General features: G+C 45.5%; 1 protein-coding gene across 4 annotated transcripts in view; it reads left to right on the top strand.

The window, feature by feature from the left end:
• Window positions 1-21,173, top strand: part of LOC137431688 (sodium-dependent neutral amino acid transporter B(0)AT2) — a 148,924-nt gene that overhangs the window by 106,812 nt on the left and 20,939 nt on the right. For all 4 annotated transcript variants that reach the window (XM_068123308.2, XM_068123309.2, XM_068123307.2 and 1 more), the window contains one exon: window positions 5,159-5,351. In XM_068123308.2, coding sequence (XP_067979409.2) covers window positions 5,159-5,351 — 193 coding nt within the window. The remainder of the gene's footprint in view (window positions 1-5,158; window positions 5,352-21,173) is intronic.

Genomic DNA, 21,173 nt, shown 5'->3' with positions numbered 1-21,173 from the left:
AGTCAACCCCCCTCGCGTTAATTCAGCGATCGACCAGGATTCGAACCCAGGATCCTAGGATCCCAAGCCGGCACCCTAACCGCTAAGCCAACACCAGGCTTCAGGGCAAGAAGGACTACCTGACCAAATTCGTCTCTTTGAGCTCTGATTTACTTTGACCTATTGGTTTGTCCTGTGACCTTTGCTGATTTTATGATATATGAGAATGCCTTGAGTGGTGCCACAAAACATAAGTGGTGACATCACAAGTTATTGGTGTGAAATATTTCAATGAAATATATTTTTACAATTTAGATACATTCTTCCCTAGAAATCTACCTGATTTTAATTGGAATATGTTCTGCGTGTAACTTTAAAACGCTCTTCATACGTAATCAATGGGCAGAAATTGATTTTCTTTGGGAGATTAAACTCTGCAATTACCCAGCTTCACATGGGAAAACATTGATAACGTCAACAATTGTTCCCCCAATCTTATGCAAGTTGTACAGATTGCTAACCCTACTGGTAATCTGCCCCACCTGAAATAGGTAGGGTACCTGACTTCAAAGAAGCTGCACAGCCACACCCAGCCACATATTGTTAACATGACATGATTTCAATAGCTCCATGGTCAGGGTTTACAAAAATACTCATCATGAAAAATCTTGACAGGTGCATGGAGGTTGGCCCACAGTCTGTATTGTCTCTGTAAAGTTTGAAATCATTGTTGTGTCTATCCTCACATGTGTCAGAACTCAACATTATGCCCATGAGGTGAGGACTTACAGATCTCTTATCATACACACAAACTTGATGGCAGTTGATAACTTCTGTTTTTAGTGCCTGCACCTCAACTGTTCCTTCACTATTGAAGGATAGATTAATAATGAACACTGCTCATACTAAAGCTGATTGCTTTTACTCCTTCATTTCAAAAATATTTCCAGTGTAAAATCCTTCTTAAGCAAATTCTATGAACACTTTGAATGCAGTGTCATCATGAACTTAGAGTGGTTCCTGGTGGAGTCTGGAGTTCACCAAGGTTGTATTATATCACCTATCCTCTTTCTGATTACTATCGACTGGATCACAAGGATAGACCTAGAGGCATCCATTTGACCCTTTCCACCCAACTTGAAGATCTGGACTTGCTGATGATTTAGCTGTTTTGTCATCAAGGAACACCCATTTGCAAGAAAAAACTGAAAAGCTAGCTAGCTTTCCAGAAGGACAGGTTTTAAAACCAAGGCCAAGGTGATGAACATCAATACCACACTTTCTGAACCCATTACTGCAAAATGGAGAAGCCCTACAGACTGTAGATTAGTTTACATACCTTGGCAGTCTAATCAGCAAAGAGAATGGAGCCAAGGAAGACATCAACGCAGGACTCCGCAAGGCTTGTAATGCATTCGCTCAACTCCATTCTATCTGGAAGTCGAAGCAGTACAGCCTGAACACAAAGATAAGACTCTATAACAGCAATGTCAAGTCTGTTCTTCTGTATAGCTTTGAGTGCTGACGAGTAATTAAGTCAGATATGAGCAAGGTAAAGTCTTTCCACAATGGATGCCTTAGGAAAATTTGCCACATCTTCTGGCCTAACAAGATATCCAACAAAGACTTTCATGGAAAAAAACCGGTTCCCGCAGCATTGCCCTTGAAATTAAGTGTCGCCACCTCCAATGGCTTTACGACATGCTTAGAATGTCCCCTGACCAAATTCCCAAGGTTGCTTTGGGATGGACACCACCAGGAAGGAGGAAACCAGGCAGGCCAAAAACAACTTGGCATAGGACTATGGTAGCTGATCTAGGGGGTGATGGGCCTGTCATGGTGTGAGGCACAGAATGTAGCTCAGGATAGAGATAAATGGCGAAAGCTTGATGCAGCCTTATGTCCCATTGGGACGAAGAGGATAAGTAAGTAAAATCCTTCTTCTTGGCCCAAAACTGCCCCCCCCCCCCCCCACCCCACCCCGCCTTTCTTAAAACTCCCTGAAACATGTAGGTTTTCTTTCTAAAAAAGGGAAAAATTCCTTATCTCTCTTGATTCCTCCACTGCTACTAGACAGATTTTATCTGCTCCGTATGTTCCCTATTTCTCTGCTCTTTTTTTCCAGGTCAATCCTTGAGAGCCATCTGTTTGCATCAATAACTAGAAAGAGGAATCGGATTGCAGATCCTCACCAGGACGTGATTTATGTGGTTTTTAAGGCTTTTGTGTTAAAACAAATATGGCGGCCGAACCACGTGACTAATGACGTCATCATTATTATTTTTTTCTTCACCGATTTATCCATAGATGACGCTCAAGAAATTTTATTTTGATCGATGAAGTTTGTACTTGTTGTATTATGACATCATAATGGAGGAACCTATGGCATCATTAACATATTTTATTCCCCATAGAGAGAGCTTTACAATGAGCCATGTCTCTTTGTTTTATATGCAGCGCTTTCAGAGATATAGAGATGCAAAGTTTTTCCAAGATGGCGCCCATACCACGTGACCTATGATGTCATAATTATTAAAAAATTCCACAGTAGGATGTGCACCTATGGTGAAAATTTCCTGTCAATCGGACTAACGGTTGCAGAGAAAAAAAATTCATCTTGATCGGATGAAGTTTTGTACGTGTTGAATCATGACGTCATAATGGAGGCACCTATGACATCATCATTAACATATTTTATTCCCCATGGAGAGTTCTTTACAATGAGCCATGTCTCAATTTTTTCTATGCAGCGCTTTTGGAGATATAGAGATGCAAAGTTTTTCCAAGATGGCGCCCATACCACGTGACCTATGATGTCATAATTATCATAAAATTATACAGGTGGAGATGCACCTATGGTGAAACTTTCTTGTCAATCAGATCAACGATTTCAGAGAAAATCATATATATTCTGTGCGGACAAACAAACAGACAGACAGACAGACAGACAGACAGACAAACAGACTCAAATGCAATACCATCGCCCCAGGCGAGGGTAAAAATCATCAATGTTAAGCCAATTCGTAAGTATGGTGCCAAAACTGATCCCTTCGCCCCACTCTAAGCAAAGTTTTGGAATTGATCCTTGCAGCACCTTGACTCATCGCTTCTGTAATTATTTCATTTCTATTCATTGCTTTTTTTTATAACTGTGCCATGATGCATCTTCTATGTCAACAATGAATTGCTGTCCATGTTCTCAAACAAGCAGGAGAGGATGCCAGACAGAATTTTATGCACATATGTCCAATGAGATACCCTCAAAGGCATCTAACCGTACATCTCTATGCATTTGATTCTGTCTAGCACACTGCGCCACTTCCCAAATCTTATATAATGGTACTCGAAGTCCCCTCTGAACTGGCTCTCAGATTTCCTGCATACTCATAAGCAATGGATTGCTTTAGATGGTGTTCTCTCCCATGCTCTACCTCGAAGCCAGTATCCCTCAAGGTAGCATTCTGAGACGAGGCCTGTTGGTTCCTCACTTCTCTGTGAGATACGCTATGGTAAAATCCATTAATCATAGTCATCAAATTCAGGGAAGGTGATCCTGTAATACCCTGATCTTTTCACCCTTGGAATACTGAACATGTATGTTCACATGCTTGAGAAGAGCAGACTTGTGGAAGGTGGAAGTGCTCATTCTATCAGGACTTGTCTAATTTAGACATTAATTCATTTGTCATCTCGGCTTCAAATACTTCCTGTGGAAGAGTGTTCCAGTCATCCACCACTCTACTCCTAAAAAATACAACACTTCCAGGCATCTGGTCTGCTCCTCTCCTTAAATAACTTCCTTGAGTGACCTCTAGTTGAAGTATGTCTAGCTGGCTTGAAGAAATGACGGATATATCCTGATCCGATGTACAATAATCAAATCATATCACCTCTCTTCCTCCTCCTGTGGTAGAGGGAGTGTAGATTCAAGATCCTCGGTCTATCTGAGATGCTCACACACACGCATTATTGCAACGTACACACACTGAGGTGGATACTTTGATACCTGGGAGGGATCCCTTCGTTCCACCTTCTGAAACTTGCACATGGAGATAACAACCAACGGACACACACATACACACTCTTTATTAGACAATGCGAATTGAAGTAACCAATGGTTGAGAGAGGTTTTTTCTTCATTTTTTGGGGGGTATACAAAGTTGGGGCCTCCAAAGCCAGTCGCTGACTGGGCATCCTCCGTCGTGCGAAGTCCTTCCTTGGCACACCTGAGTTCCTCACCACATACAAGGCTTTCCTCCGCAGCTCAATGGAATACTGCTCTCCCCTCTGGGCTGGTGCTCCTGCCTCACACCGAGCTCGTCTTCACGCTATAGAAACCAAAGCTTTCAGAATCATTCGAATCTCCCGCGATGAAGCTAACTCTGAGGGCCTTTCACTCACTCACCGCAGGCAGGTTGGTGGTCTTTCTGTCCTACCGACTCCTATCCGGCCTAGCTCCCCCAGCTCTATCTGTGCTCTGTCCCCCAAATACTCCTACAGGTCACACAAGATCTGCCAGCAACCGTCTTCTGGTGAAACTGCCAAAATAAAGACTCGCTGCTCACCTTCACTCTTTCATTCCCCTTTTCTCCCACCTCTGGAACAAACTCCCTCACTTTCTTCAATCCCACTCCTCGCTCCAGGTCTTTAAAACAGCTGTCCACCACCATCTCTTATCTTCCCCCATTCAAAACCTTGATCTCTTCTACCCCCGTTAATTCACCCCAGATCCACTTTTTTGAAATACCAACTTCTTTCTTTCCTGGAAGTTCTAGCTGTGTCCATGTGGGTTTTTTTTTACCCCTTCCACCCCCCCCCCCCAAACCCCGCCTTCCAATGCCTCTTCTCCCCAAGCCCTCTCCCTCCCACAGATCTCCCAATGTCCCTGTTCTCTACTGTTGTACTTGTGTGCTTTCCTCTCTCTCCCCATCTTGTCTCCCCCTCCCTTTATTGTGTGTTTTGTGTGTCCGTTTTTTTTTTTTGTGATTGATGTTAGCTCTTACATGAGCTTCGATCTTGTATACAAAAAAAAGGCTAATGGAAGAGCTAGAGTTGTTAGTTATTGTGATTTGATTTTATCTTATGATTTTATGAGCTCATTTGCTCTTTTAATTTTCATACAATTGCTCTAAATCTCACAATTTAACTCCTCCTTACGTACCCTCCCCGCCCTAATCAGAAATGTGGAGAGGTTGCTCTATCTCATAGACATGGGCTCTCTCAGTCATGACCTCGTACCTCAACACGTAAACCTTTCGGTTGCCTCGACCGCTGACTACAACCTCATTTACGATGTCGTGAAGAGTGTGCGGGATGAAGATTTTGACACTCTCCACCTTTATCCTTGTCTCCTTGAAAACGAGTTGGATAAGGTGAGGAGGGAGCATTTGATGATGTGCAAGGAGCAACGTGTGCATTGTGTGGAACATGAACTTGAATTGAAAAATGAACTCACCCTGTCTATTTAAGATGTCATTTTAATTTAAGAAGCATACCTATTGGTAGGTGGCAATGCCTACATACTGAATTATTTACCTCTGGGTCATAATGTTGGGCAGCAAGTTTATACATCCCCGAGGTGTCTTTTGAAAATGTTCAGTATCTAATTGTCACACAATCAATTAATTTTGTTCAGGTGTCACTCTGGCTCTGCTGATCTGTGAATCACACCAAGTTGCTCAATTTATAAGGAAACCTCAATCATGACTAATGAACAAAAAAATCCTGCACAACTTGAGACAAACCCCCTCATGTGAGTGTTAAGGTGGGCATCATGCTATTCCTTTCCTTCTTCTTCTTCCTGTGTCCTCACCCCCACATGCTTCCATGCTTGGTGACGTACCTGGGTCCTTTCGTTGAACCTTGCCAGATCACTTTGAGGTTTCTTTGAGGATCTGGTAGGTAACAGGTGCGACGTTATCTGGGCTCCTCTTGACAATCGCATATCATCGGCTAGTTGCTGTATCCCCACTTGTTTAGGGATACCTTGGTGTGTCCTACCTCAACGCGCCGGCGGTTAAGACATCGCCATTCTTCCCAGGGTTTGTTTGATCCTGTTGGCATGCCTTTTTGGAGCTGCAGCTCCAGTCTAGCGGTGTCATAATCACTCCTCAGGCTTTCGCGCCACATTTGGATCTGTCAAAACTGAGTAGTTGTGTGGTGTGGACGAAACTCTTTCTCGACTTCAGCCTACTCCACGATGGCAACTGATGGTATAGTGGATGTCTTGTATCTGTGCTTTCCTCAAGACATTCTCTTCTGCTGATAACCGCTCTCCTCATGTTGGGTGGAGCGATGCCAGACAGGAGATGCAGGCCTTTCACATCGATTGGTTTGAGATCGCCGCTATAGTAGGGGAGCCAAGGCCTGAATCTAGAAGTGGGGTAGTCATGGAAGAACATACTTTTGTCTTTGGTGTTTTTTGGTAGAATGGACGATGGTGCACATGTCCAGGGTGGCCTGCTTAGGCAACTCTCTTGCGAAAGTGCTGATCCGGCTGAATTTATCATCTGTTGACATGGCAAATTTCGGCCCTAAAATTAGGGGTAGGGGAAATGTAAATGGCTATTTCACCATGTTGCAATTGTTGTATTCTAACATTTTAGGTATCATCATAAAGGTATTAGGCTGGGCTACAAATTGGTATCAGAAAATTTTCATTGGGGTCACTAAGTACAGTTTTAGGGGTCAAAAGGTCACGTTCGGAAGGGTCAGGTGAAAATCTAGGGGTCGGGGGTATAAATGACCCCATTGTACCCAAACCAATAAAAATAAATAAATTCCGCTCACACAAATTTAAGAGTACTATATAACAAAGTTTTTAATAAACAAGCCATGTTTGATGGGAATACAAGTTTTGGGAATTAACCCCTTAGTTTCTATGAGCAAAATCGAAAAATGGCAAAAATATGATTTTTTAAAATAGAAGTGATTCCACGCTACTTGCATGATCAACTCATGTGTATAATGTAATATATTATATATTGTATTGATAAGGCATATAACCTGACCATTTAAACCAATTTACCATTTGCTTGCCTATATTAACCCCTTCTGGGTGTTTCAACTCAAAACCAAACATACCATGGGTATGCATTCACTTTCTTGTTAGATTAGGCCTTAAAATATTCACAAGGTTTGATAATGAATCTCTCATGTACATTTAATGAGGGTAAGTGGGGATAAATGTACCATATCCATACAGTATCATTCCTCTAATGATAAATTACTACATGTAGTAAAATAGTGTGTGTCAATACAAGGCTTGTGAACTTTCTGTTGGTATTTTAGTTAGGATGATGAGGCCGATTAATTTATGAATGAAGAATCATGAGTGACGTTTATGTTCATAGAACGTCTTCATTTTTTTTCCTCCATTAGTGTGCACATCTGTGGATCCCCGCAGCAGTTACAAGCCATGGTGCATGAAACTTTGGCTTTTCTGCAAGGACAATGTGGCCCACATTTATCTTTGTGACATTTGCATTTAGCTTTCAGCAAACCTGGTTTTGACGGTTTTGTCATCAAAGTAGCCAGCAGGTATCCTTTCTTGGTATTCCGGCCAAAGTCGGTGGGATCGGGCAACGTTGGACTTGCCATTGTAGCACGTTTCTAAATTACTATTTGGTACAGAGCCCTCAGGATGTGAAGCTGAAAAGCATCGCTTGTGGGAGGCAATGATCGGATGTCAGATCTCTTTGTTTGAAAAAGATGACACCATAGCTCATCCATAGAACCAGAGAAGTCCTTTTTCCCATACAGTGCATAGACATATTTATGCGCGTACTCTGCAATGGCTTCTGACATTTCAATACCCTCTTCAGGAATTCCATATTGTGCAACTGGCTCAAGGAGCTTTCCACAATCCAATGCCACTTTCAATGCACGTTTTTTTCCACAATGAAAAAAGTAGCTGACTATCACAGCCAGTGAGAGCATATGCTGACAATAAGGATGAGCTGGTCATATCTGTGTATTGGCTTGCCAAAAACTTGGAAATAACATGACATGGGATGAAGATGTTCTCCTTTTGCATCCAGAGCTCGTCTAAACCATCGACCCTTGAAACGTGGTAGATAGCCGGCATAATGACATCCGTGTCAGTGGCTTGGATGACTGCTCTCTTGCACCCTTGTTCCTTTGCCGAGTATGCAATGTGAGCAAAGATACGCGTATCAGCCTCCTCATGGTCATCACATGCCAAGCTTTCAAGTTCTGATGTACCATTTTTGGTCAACTTCAAAGCAGGTCCACAGGTCATGCCTCCCAGTATCAAGGTGCATCCATTTGGTATTTTCTGGTGATTTGTTAGCCATGTCTTGGACAGATACGCTTGGAGATGTTCCTTGTTTTCTTGATGGGAGACGTTCCTTGTTTTCTTGATGGGAGACAAAACCTTTCCATAGTGGGAGCCTTAATTTGTCATGAGGGATGAAAGTTTTCGTCTTCTGGACCATTTTCTCCCTACGCATTCTCTCTTCCAGCTTCAAGCTTCTCTGAGGGCTGACATCATAGCGATCGCCAACAACATGGACAATGTTGCAATCCTTTGGTCCAAGGCGCAAGATCTTTTCAAGATATTTTGCAGAAAGCTCCTCAAATGTAGTGCTCCTAAGTTCCTGATGGCGCTGAATAAAGGCCATGAGGTCAATGAAAAAGCCCGTATTTGATTCAGTATGTATAATGGGCAGTTCCTCGATTTCCTTCCACTGGGGACCCATCGTAGCCTTAAGCATTGTGGCATAATCAGATTTGTTGCCCTTTCTCATGGAGAAGCCAGATGGATGTAGCTTGTCTGGAGTAAAAAGTGAACTGGGGTATTCTGCCCACTCATGGGAGAAGGCATCCACTTTCTCTTTATGGCTTAGGCTTTCGGCAAAGCAAAGGCTGCGGACCACAGAACTCTCTTCCACATACAATTACAATTGCACCTCCAATTAATGACACACTGAAGAGCTCTTTGTTTTTAAGGTATGGTGTCTCATTAGGGACTCTCCTTTAAATGCGTTCGCATTGGGCTTAAACACTTACCTTTAGCTTATTGTCTCTTGATTTAGCTGCCACTCCCATCACACAAATTGAAGATAATGATGTTTATTTACATAAAAATGAACAAGTAGGATCAACAACTAACATCAAAGAGCTATAGTTACTGAACATCTCTTCTGTAACTTTTCAATAAAATTGTAACAGATGAAAAATGGTAAAACGACACGAAAGCTTAATGTGAAAGACACACAAGGGTTAATATAGGCAAGCAAAGGGTTAAATTGGTTTAAATGGTCAGGATATGTACTTTATCAATATAATTTATAATATACTCATGTTTTAATCATGCAAGTAGTGCAAAATCACTTTCATTATAATAACTTATATTTTCGCCATTTTTCGATTTTGCTCAAAGACATTAAGGGGTTAATTCTCAAAACCTGTATTCCCATCAAACATCGCTTGATTATTAAAGACCTGGTTGTATAGTACTCTTAAATTTGTGCGAGTGGCATTCATTTATTGTCATTGGTTTGGGTACAGTGGGGTCATTTATACCCCCGACCCCTAGATTTTCACCTGACCCTTCTGAGCGTGACATTCTGACCCCTAAAACTGTACTCAGTGACCCCAATGAAAATTTTCTGATACCAATTTTTAGCCCAGCCTAATACCTTTATAATGATACCTAAAATGTTACAATACAACAATTGCAACATGGTGAAATAGCCATTTACATTTCCCCTACCCCTAATTTTAGGGCTGAAATTTGCCATGTCAACAGATGATAAATTCAGCCTAATCGGCACTTTTGCAAGAGAGTTGCCCAAGCAGGCCACCCTAGGCATGTGCACCATGGTCCATTCTACCAAAAAACACCAAAGACAAAAGTATGTTCTTCCATGACTACCTCAACCCTTTTAAAGCACATTTCTGCTCTCTGGCTCCCCTACTAGCTAACGCAACAACAGCGAGCCTTCAGCGCAGGATTGAGTTTACTCGGATGTGCTGATGGCTTCCATACTAGACATGAATATTCTGCAGTTGAATAAGAGAGGACAAGAACAGTGGCCCATAATGTTGAAGGATGAGCACCACACTTTGAAATGCCATTTGGTGCAGAATGATATTTTGGGCATTTACCTTAGCTTTCACTTTCTCGATGTGCTTCTTGTATGTCAGTCAAGAATGACCCCAAGATAGACTGCGCTGCAGCAGTGAGAAATCTGAGTGCCATTCCATGATATTGCGAGTTGACGTTTCAGGAGTACTCAAATGGAATGCGCATACCTGGGTCTTGGCAGGTTTGGCACCAAGGCAGTTGTTTTTTTCTTCATAGTAGGATGTCAGTCCAGCTCGTACCTTCGTAAACACAGAGTCAACATGATGGAAGTCCTTTGTGTTGAACTGTGGTGCACAGGTCAAGGGTATAAATGAAGCTGCTTGTGCCCAGGTACACAAGTTGGTCATTCGTGTATATGTTGTACAGGATTGGAGCCAGGACACTGCCTTGTGGTAAACCGTTCTTTTGTCGCAGCCATCTACTGCCCTTTCCACAAAGTTCAGAACTACTTCACAGCACAAAGCTCCAAACCTCATCTACTGCTCTTCACACCACAACAATGCCCCAAAATTGAGACAGGAGTCAGAGTCGCAAGCCCAAGTCCTTTTCAATGCTGGCTCTGACAGTTATTTCTATCAACATTGAGGGGTTTTCAACAGCATAGCGAAACCTCATTGCCAGTCTGTGCATAAAGGTATACATCACTTGTCTAACCTCCAGCTCACGGGCCAGATCCGGCCAACGTGGTGATATTTTGTTCAGTATTTTATGTAGCCATTTTCATTTCACTCAAAAACATTAGGCAAGTTACTTTGAAATAATAAGTATTATAACTATTATTAAAATGTGTATGTTTCCGATGTTACTTTTGTTTAGTTGATATCAAGAATGTGGATGTTTAGTTACATTACGCTCATTTTTGTGTGCAGTAAAAATAGTCATATTGATTAGTTACATTATTTATCTGCATATGTGTTGTTTAAATTGTTGTTTAAATTACCAACACATAACTATGTATATAACCAACCTGCAGAAAGTTTAACAAGAAAGAGCAATCAGAGATTGCAGACCCTCACCAGGATGTTTTAAGTGGTTTTTAAGGCTTTTGTGTTAAAAACAAATATGGCGACCGAACCACGTGACCGATGACGTCATCATTTATTAATTTTTCTCCACCAATTTATCCCTAGATGATGCTCAAGAAATTTCATCTTGATTGGATGAAGTTTTGTACTTGTCGAATTAGGATGTCATAATGGAGGTGCCTATGACACCATCATTGGCATATTTTATTCCCTGTGGAGAGTTCTTTCCAATTTTTTTTTTTTTTTTTTTTTTGTATACTGAATCGAGGCTCGTGAAAGAGCTAACATTTACTTCACAAACAAATCAACCAGACAAACAAAATACCCAAAAAGAGGGAGCGGAAGACAAGATGGGGAGAGAAGGGGAAGCACACAAACACAACATCCGAGAGCAGGGAGATGTGTGGAAGGGAGAGGGCCCGGGGGGAGGAGGCATGGGAAGGGGAGGGGGGGGGGGGAGGGAGAAGTATAAAACACAAGGACACCAAAGACTTCCTGGACAGAAGTTGGTATTTCAAAAAAGTGGAATTGGGGTGAAATTAGCGGGGGTAGAAAAGATCAAGGTTTTGGATGGGGGAAGATAAGAGATGGTGGCGAACAGCTGTTTTAAAGACTTGGAGGGTGGAGTGGGATTGAAGAGAGTGAGGGAGTTTGTTCCAGAGGCGGGAGAAAAGAGGAATGAAGGAGTGAAGGTGAGCAGAGAGTCTTGATTTTGGCAGTTTAACCATAAGAGGGTTGCAGGCAGATCTTGTGCGACCTGTAGGAATATTTGCGGGACAGAGCCCAGAGAGAGCTGGGGGGGGGGGGGGGCAAGGCCAGAGAGGAGTCGGTAGAAGACGGAAAGACCACCAACCTGCCTGCGGTGAGTGAGTGAGAGGCCCTTGGAGTTAGCTTCATCGCGGGAGATTCCAATGATTCTGAATGCTTTGGTTTCAACAGCGTGAAGGCGAGCTAGGTGTGAGGCAGGAGCACCAGCCCAGAGGGGAGAGCAGTATTCCATTGAGCTGCGGATGAAAGCCTTGTATGTGGTGAGGAGCTCAGGTGTGCCAAGGAAGGACTTCGCACAATGGAGGATGCCCAGTCGGCGACTGGCTTTGGAGGCCAGATTTGAAATGTGGTTTTCCCAGGAAAGATAATGGCAGATAGTGAGACCCAAAAGCTTGAGTGACAGAACTTATTGGAGAGGATTATTCAGAAAGTGGATGGGAGGGTTGTCCAGTCGGTCTTTTCGGAGAGACATCGTAAGAGTGTGAGATTTGTCAGGATTGAAAGACATGTTCCACTTGTTTGCCCAGTCTGTGATTTTGTCCAGGTCTGCAGAGAGTGAGGAGGCTGCAGACTGCCGATCTGAGGGATGAGGAATGGAGCGACAGAGAGTAGAGTCGTCAGCAAAGAGATAGAGTGGATTTTCAAGAGAGTCAGAGAGATCATTGATGAAGACCAGAAAAAGCACAGGGCCCAGAACACTACCTTGGGGAATTCCAGCCTGAACAGGAAGAGGAGGTGAGAGAAACCCATTCAGGGCCACACGTTGACTACGACCAGAGAGGAAGTCCGCCAGCCATGCGTGGAGATTTCCATGGATACCAAAGGAGGAGCGTTTGGTGAGCAGAGCAGGGTGCCAGACCGTATCGAAGGCACGTGAAATGTCAAGGGAGACAGCTCTAATTTCCTGTTTGGCGTTGAGGACCTCCATCCATTGTTGAGAAAGCAGAAGCAGCATGTCCAGAGTGGAGTGTCCAGGTCTGAAACCAAATTGATGATCAGAGATCAAGCCATTGGAGAAGAGGAAAGATTTCATATCTGAAGCAATGATGGATTCCATGACTTTGCTGATAATTGGGAGAAGGCTGATTGGTCTGTAGTTGCTGGGATCTGTTTTTGCACCTTTTTTGTGCAAAGCGGTGATGTTGGCAGATTTCCAAGCAGATGGAAGATGACCTTGAGCAAAAGAGAGGGTGAAGAGAACAGAGAGGGGGAGTAAAAGAGCGGAAGAACAAGATTTTAGGACCCGTGGGCTGATGCCGTCAGGTCCAGTTGCAGAATCAGAGTCGAGGGTTGACAGAAACTTTTCCACCTTGTCAGGAGGAAAGGACACAGAGTCCAGGAGCAGCTGGGTACGACTGGGTACGGTGGGTACAGAGAGGGATGGGTTTGGGACACAAGATTTAGAGGCAAACACAGAGTTGAGGCATTCAGCTTTTTCACGTGCGGAGTCAGCCGTGTGGCCATTTGAGGTGAGGGAGGGGATGGAGGGGGAACAAACACAAGAAACAGATTTGACCAGACGCCACCAGGATTTGGAAGAGGGAGACAGATACGAGAGTTCGGTCCTGAGAACGGAGAGATATTGTTTCCTGGCTCTCCTGAGGGTGGACACACACTTGTTTCGGGCTTTGTGAAAGGAAATGAGATTTCCTTCCGTTGGATTTGCTTTCCAGGAGACGAAAGCAAGTTGTTTCTAGGCAATTGCCTCATAAATTTAAAAATATTGAAAAATAAGCCTTGTGGGGAGAAGCCGAGAAATAATATGTCGGTGGAGGATTTCAAGGCACTTCTCTGCCGTGGAGAGCAACTTGGATATGTGATCATCCCAGGAAAGGTTATATATTGGTCCAAGGCTCTCCAATGACCACCTCTTCCAGAGGATGATTGCTGCAGTAAACTGAAGGCTGAGCCATGTCTCAATTTTTTCTATGCAGCGCTTTCGGAGATATAGAGGTGCAAAGTTTTGCGGTTTTTCCAAGATGGCGCCCATACCACGTGACTTATGACGTCATAATTATCATTAAAAAATTATACAGGTGGACTTGCACCTATGGTGGAAATTTCCTGTCAATCGGACCAACGGTTGCCGAGAAAATCATTTATTCTGTGCGGGCAAACAGACGTGAAGGCAATGGCACCCAGTGTAGCCCTTGCCAAGAAACCACCTGCAGAGGGTGTACGTTGGCAGTACTACCCGCTCCCTCACCAGCCACTGATGCTACTCGCAGCCTTGTGCTGCATACGAAACAATAAGAAGAAGAACTGTGTACCATCTCATGCATAACCATGCATTGTGGTGTCATGTTAAAATTGGACATGCTCTACAAATTCTAAAAAGAGGGGTACATTTGATTATATATGTATCATCAAATGGTGCGAGAATGTGATGCGATGATATATTCGGAGCAAAGTGTACAATCAAATAATTCCATAACACTTGCAAATAACAACTATTCATATCCTGAGGTATTGCAGATTAGTCTTGAATTCGTATATATTACGAACCAATAGAGAGATCCTTAGTATTTATATTTATATCTTAGTATTTATATTTATATATATATTTATATCTCTTAGTATTTATATTTATATATATATTTATATCTCTTAGTATATATATATATATATTGTTACGGACCGGGGATAAGATGTTAATTTGCCGAGCGGATGGCGCCGCGGCCCGAACCGTTTACCAAGACTAGACCCGATCCTGAAATGTTGGCCAAATCGTGCCACAGATATTCAATGAGGGAAAAGACAAAGGCGACACGGATGTGAAGAAGAGGAAGACAGAAGTAGGGAATACGAATATAATTTATTTGCTATTTACAACCAAAAGTAACCAAGGAGAAGGCAGGATAATAAAATAATTTACAGAAGAAATCAAGGAGACACAGTGAAATGCTAGCTTATCTACACAGGCTTAACTTATACCCTGGACAGAACAAACAAAACAAACTCACGTACGCAAAATGATGGAAGGCCAGGAATCGTTTGGAGGGATGAGCAGGTGGAATCACAGGGCACAGCAAGCAGGTCCACTCTGGGCGGGAAGCGAGGAGCCGGCCGCTCCTTGTATTCGGCTTTAGCCTTTACACCACGCACCGGCAGGGTCACTCGCTGCCCCGTCAGGGCTTCACGTGGCTGGTTGAAGCGGCTCTCTGCAGAACTCTTTCTTTGCACTTCTGGACTTGGCTCCTCTGCCGTCACTGGCGCACTTCTGGTTTCGCACTTCTCGCAAAGGCTTCCCCCGCGCTTCTTACTTGGCCTCCTTCTCATCACTTCTCGCGCATTTCTGTCCACCGACAACCCTCTGTTCTGACGCATGCGCATGTGTTTTATAGCGCGCCTCGCCCTCTCCCCACGAGCTCTCTCGGCACGCCTACCGGGTCGCTTGCTGCTGCACCGGTTGGTTTGCACGGCCTCCTTTGGCTCCGCCCTTGATGACGATGGGCGGGCACGCCCAGGATCCGGCGGCTCCTCCCCCTTCTTCTCCAAGTCTACCTTGTGGCTCATGGAGTCGCGGTGAAAACAACAACCCACAGCTGCAGCAAATGCGGTTGGCAGGAAAGGCTTTGGGAATGGGAATGAAAGGGGATCTATTTATTTGAATTTGGTGCAATGGAGGGTCAATTAATGGAAGACAAATCCTTAGCTTAATACACAGAATAAGGAAATAACTACCAATAAGGAGGAAATCTATGATTGGCTAACGTGATTGTTTATGAAATAACTACGGAACGACCTTTGACCTTTATACACAGACTGGAGGCAGGAGGGTCCACAATAAAGCAATAAAAAAAACACAAAAAAAACACAATCCTCATATCCACAACACTGCACCCTCCTCCTCTTAGGCACGTCCCGGGCCTCTTACCTTGACTTTTAGTGTGGCACGTAGGTGTAGTTCCCTCTACATTTAACCTGACCCTGAGTGTGACAGTTTTAAAACATAAATAAATATGTCCCGCTGCTCCATTGCACCCTACCTAACAGACTCACGCCCACAGCTAACCGAATTGCGGATGGTCTTCAAACTATACATTTACGGTGGGGGCGCATTATTTACACTGACTCTACTTTATTTACAAAACGCAACCCAGGACCTGTGATCGTTCTTTTGGGGGGGGAAGACAGTCTGCTCTGCATCGATGCACCATGAAGCACCCAAACAATGCATCAATACACCATCAAGCACCAATCGGTGCACAGTCACCACAGTTCAATAAAAATAAAACCAACAAACCCTTGGTGGTGTCTTGCTCTTCGGCTCCCTCTGCTGGCTAATGCTCTCTTCCAGTTGTTGTCATCTTCTTTGCTGGCGGCCTATTTGGACATAAAACTTGCACAAAACGTGTCCATTTTTATTTTATTTATTTATGGCCCATAGGGCCGACTACGTGTGGTTCACCTGTGGGGCATCGGAGCCCTGTGACCAAGGTCCGCCAGGAGATCTCGGGCCTTCATGGCCGGTCCCAGCAGAGGGGCCATGCCCCAACCCATGGGGTCCATAAGTGGTGCTCAGCCACAGACATGTGGTCCATAAGGTGGTGCATTGATGCAGACAGCTGTGGTTGCGAGAGGCTCGGGCGCCCAATGGCGGACTCTCGCACGCTCCCCTCGGCGCCCAGTGGCACACAGTCCTCATGTGGGAGACAAGGGGGGAAAAGACAGATGAGCGAGGGGTAAGGTCACAAGGGTACACATCAATAAAGGCAATGCAAGGCGAGGTGCGTATGGAGACGGAGCGGAGAAAAGCTCGTCCCTACCGTACGTCACCCCCCCTGTCACCTACTCTACCCTTGCCCTTACCACATATTTACAACAATCTACACATTTACAAATTCGTCACTACTGTCACGTCTCCCCATATCTCTCCTACACCAAATTCGTCTTCACAATCCCTCTAACCAAAATTTGCCATCACCAATTCATCATCAATCTTCATAAGAAGGGAGAGATGGAACACAGCACAATGTCACACCCATGTCATGATGCGTCTCACATTCCAAACATCTGCACAAAATAATAAAAACATGGCATGGTGTGGAGTCCTGTCACCTCAGGTGAGTGGATGCAGATGGTGCAAGGAGATTCTTAATCCTAACTACCTTCTAAATGACTTTAACACACTTTACACTACCCGGGGTCTTCCCTGCCAATCCATTGGCCAACTTACACTATGGGTTCTAAAAACCAATTCCCATTGACCAAACTGTGGTGCTTCCTCAATTTGGGGTCTCACTCCCCCGATGCAACTCCCTGTGCCCTTGCACAATTTCAGGGCTGAGTCGTGTAGCTCTCCCAGCAGGTCTACCCACCTGCACACCTCCACCACTGCAGTTGCCACCCGAGCTTACCGAGCTCCTCACCCTAACCTAACTAACTGGGGAAGGCCCCTCCTGGCTCTGTCACCCCACTCGGTGCCCTCTGGCACTGGGCTACCCGGGTCCGTCCTCCGGATCCTCGGGCCCCATCCACAACTCTACCGGCTCCCAGAGCCCACCTGCGGCCTCACCTGGCCGACATCCTCACAGTGGTGGAGTGCCCAACCAACTACACACACTAACAGGCTACATGCCCAGACATTTCCATGACACTAATGCACCCATCCAAGTACCATTCTTCCACACGCACCACAGATGCCAATATCCAACCACAATTTACCTGTACCCTCTACCTAACACTTACACTACCCTCCCCGGGTATTCGTGATGGGGTCCATCCTCTTTTCCCCCATCCACACCTTCGCACCATCCACTCCACAGTTTCCACCATACTCGCTCCACGACCATCCATTCCAATACTCCATATACTCCAGACCATTTATTCCATACACCTGTTCTCCATTCACCTGTTCAGTTGCACACCTGTGCAATCACCTGGTGCTTCCTGCACCCTCCTTGCTCCCTGGACCATTTGGTCAACACAATACACATCACCATCACTCACTCATACACTGCTCCATCCACCTGTTCAGTTGCACACCTGTGCAATCTCACCTGTTCCTCACTCACTGCTCCATACACTTCCACGCTCAATACAACTCACAATCACAATCATTCACTCATACCCTGCTCAATACACTTGAATACACCTCCAACACTCACACGGCATCATCTGAACTACCTGGTGCCCTGCTAACTTAGTGCTCTTCGTCTTTCCTTTAAACTAAGCACATACCACGTCATTATCATCCAAACTAATCTACCTGCGTCCCCACTACAGGTATCATTGTCACTACCTAATCCTTACCGTTACCTATTGTCAATCTTCTCTAGATCCCTATCATTATCCTAACCCTCCCGGGCTAGTTTTCACTGCCAACCCCATAAATCTATTGCTCCTTTGCCCCCGCTGTGAGAGATGGCAGAGTTGCCATCCCACCACATCGGGTATCTCTCACTACCAATTTTGCACACCAAATTCCAGCCAATTAAAAATTTGCCAATCACTACCAAGCTGCCAATCATCACTCTGCCAATCCTTGCCAATCATCAAATTTTTTTTTTCTTTTCAATTTCAGGTCCAAAACACTATCCTCATCACACGTCTACTCACTTGAGCCTCTCGGTGCACCAATTCATCTCTAAAGCTCGGCTTCGTACAGCCGAGCAATGAATGCGGGTTGCTTGGTGCCGGCGGTTGGATCCGTCCGGCACTCGGTGCAGGGAAGGAGGTTTACCCAGGCCGAGATCCCACGCACCATCCCGGCACAGAGCCGTCCAATGGCCCGATCTCGCCCTACCGGAACGCCTCAACAAAAAGGGGTCGCCATGACGACCCTTCCTACCGGGCAGCCCGCTCCGCATAGCGGAGCACGGACGCGGCCGGTCAGAGCGCGGCCCGGCGTGGATTCCGCATGGCGGTTCTTTCGAAACCGCTGCGGTCACAATCCCCGCGGATCCCTGCGGCACGCAAAGCTGCCCGGCACGCCCCGAGGGCCCGCTTCGGCTATACGTTGCTCTAACCGCTAACCCAGTTAGCGTCGATGCTCCACTTGCATGCTCACACCCCGCAGCCCGTTCCTTGCTCATACATCCAGCCGTCTCCATGCTATTTGTCATTGCACCTTCTCTTACACACCCAGGTACACTCAAATCCGCTTACAGACTTTGTCACACACCTGACCACCGCACACCTTTGCACACACTCGTCGTTTGCACACCTCACCAACACACCTCTTCGCGCCCCCTCCTCGGTCACCTCCTCTGTGACAACCACAGGTGTGCTCTCACTTGCACACCCAACCACGTGCCTCACTACCAACTCCAGCATGCATTCCCATACGCGCTCTACCATTCCAGGTGTGCATCCTTCCATTCCAGGTGTACATCCTCTCTCACCTGCCACAACCAACTCACGCTCCGTGTCACTCTTACTACTTTCACCACCACACTCGGTCGCGCATTCACCCTTACTTTTGACAGCGCACTCTGTACTCATGCACCCGTCCGTTACACACCTTTCTCGCGCAGACTCTCCCGTTACACCCTCCGTAACACTCACCACAGGTGTGCATTCTCCCTTACTCTTGACAGCGCACTCTTTCCTCATGCACCCGTCCGTTACACACCTTTCTCGCGCACACTCTCCCGTTACACCCTCCGTAACACTCACCACAGGTGTGCATGCTTCCGTTACATCCCCTGTAACACTCCCCACGACGCGCTTCCATGTGCCCCCCTGCACACGTGCTACGACCAACTCACTCTCGACGGCACACTCACTCCTCGGCGCGCACTTTTTCCTCACACACCCCAGAGTCGGACATTCTCGCACACCTCCTCCTTCGCACTCCGTACCTGTCGCACACTTCACCAACGGCCTCTCACGAACACCCGGGTCCAAACCAACCCCCAAGCCGACTGAAGCTTCCCTCACCCATATACATTGCCGATTATATCGCCACTCACCTCGGCACCTCGTCTCCGCACCTCCTTCACCACCTGCAAACTCTTTATCTGGTTAGCAAGCACAACATCACGATTTGAGCACCGACCTTGTACATATTCCATCACCTCCTCCTTTATCTCCCTCTTAGTTTCCCTCCATCTCTTCTTAATTTCACTCACCCCCTCTTCCACCTCCTCTAATTTTTGCTTCACCTCTTTTATTTCCCTGTGCGTCTCCTCAATTTCGTCCTCTAACGCCACCTTGACCGTTTCTATGTGCGTCCTCACCTCTCGGTCCTTTGTCTCCATTGCCTCCGTCACCTCGTCCAACCTCGTTGTCAGTCCCTCACGTACCATCTGACATTCCCTCTTTGTCGCTATCAAGTCATTTTTTAGTTCTTTTTGTGTCACCTTTAACCCTCCTAGTACCGCAGTGTTCTTTTGTACCTGCTCCACTAACTCTGTCTGTCCCACCGTCAGCTGTTCCACCTCCTGCGTCAGGTCCTCTATGCCCCCTTGTAACTTTGCCGTATTATTCCTCCCCTCTTTCTCCATACGCTTCTCACCTTGCTTTACCTCCTCGCGTACCCCTGAGACCTCCTCGCTTACACCTCGTCTGATCTCCTCTCCCATTTCTCACATCTCTTTGGTAGATGCCACCCTCATCTGTTCCAATTCATTTCTCTGAGCATCCAATTTAGCGTCTAACCCGATTTTCACCTCTATCTGCTCTCCCATTTGTTTAATTTCCCGGGCGGATTGCTCCCCTATTGCCCGCAATTTGTCTTCCATCCTATCTTCTAGCCCCGTTAACCCATTCTTCACCCCCTCTATCTGATTCTCCTGGGCAGCCATTCTATTTTCCAACCCCGTTAACCCATTTTTCACCTCTTTTATCCCGTTGTCTAACCCCTCAAATTTATTGTCTAACCCCTCAAATTTATTGTCTAACCCCTCAAATTTATTTCCCATATTGTTTTCCATTCGCTCACCCTGAGCCCTCGTTTCTTCCAATCGACCGCCCATTGTATCCATCCTCCCATTTATTTTATTGATGTCATTCTTTTGGGCACCCATTATTTATTTCGTTTCCCGGGTTTCATTTTTTACTTCCTTTACTTCCTTCATGAATTGCGCCATGAAGGCTTGCATGTACCCTGGCATCTCGGGCTCGGCTGCTGCGACCACGGGCGTGGCTAAATTTGGTGCCGCTACAACCACGTGCGCGAGTGCGCCATTTTGCGCACCTGATACCTCCTCAACCACTTCACCATTGCTCTCCTCCTCCATTTCTTCCCTCTGGTCCTGGGTTACCCCTAACCCCTCTTCTATTTCCCCCACCAGCACCCGATCACCTTGACCATCCATGGCACGACTTAAATTTAGATGTTATTA

The sequence above is a fragment of the Myxine glutinosa genome, chromosome 7, assembly GCF_964187855.1.
Source record: "Myxine glutinosa chromosome 7, kmMyxGlut1.1, whole genome shotgun sequence".
Lineage (NCBI taxonomy): Eukaryota > Metazoa > Chordata > Myxini > Myxiniformes > Myxinidae > Myxine > Myxine glutinosa.
The sequence above is the reverse complement of the archived record's forward strand: the minus strand, read 5'-3'. Positions and strand labels throughout refer to the sequence as shown.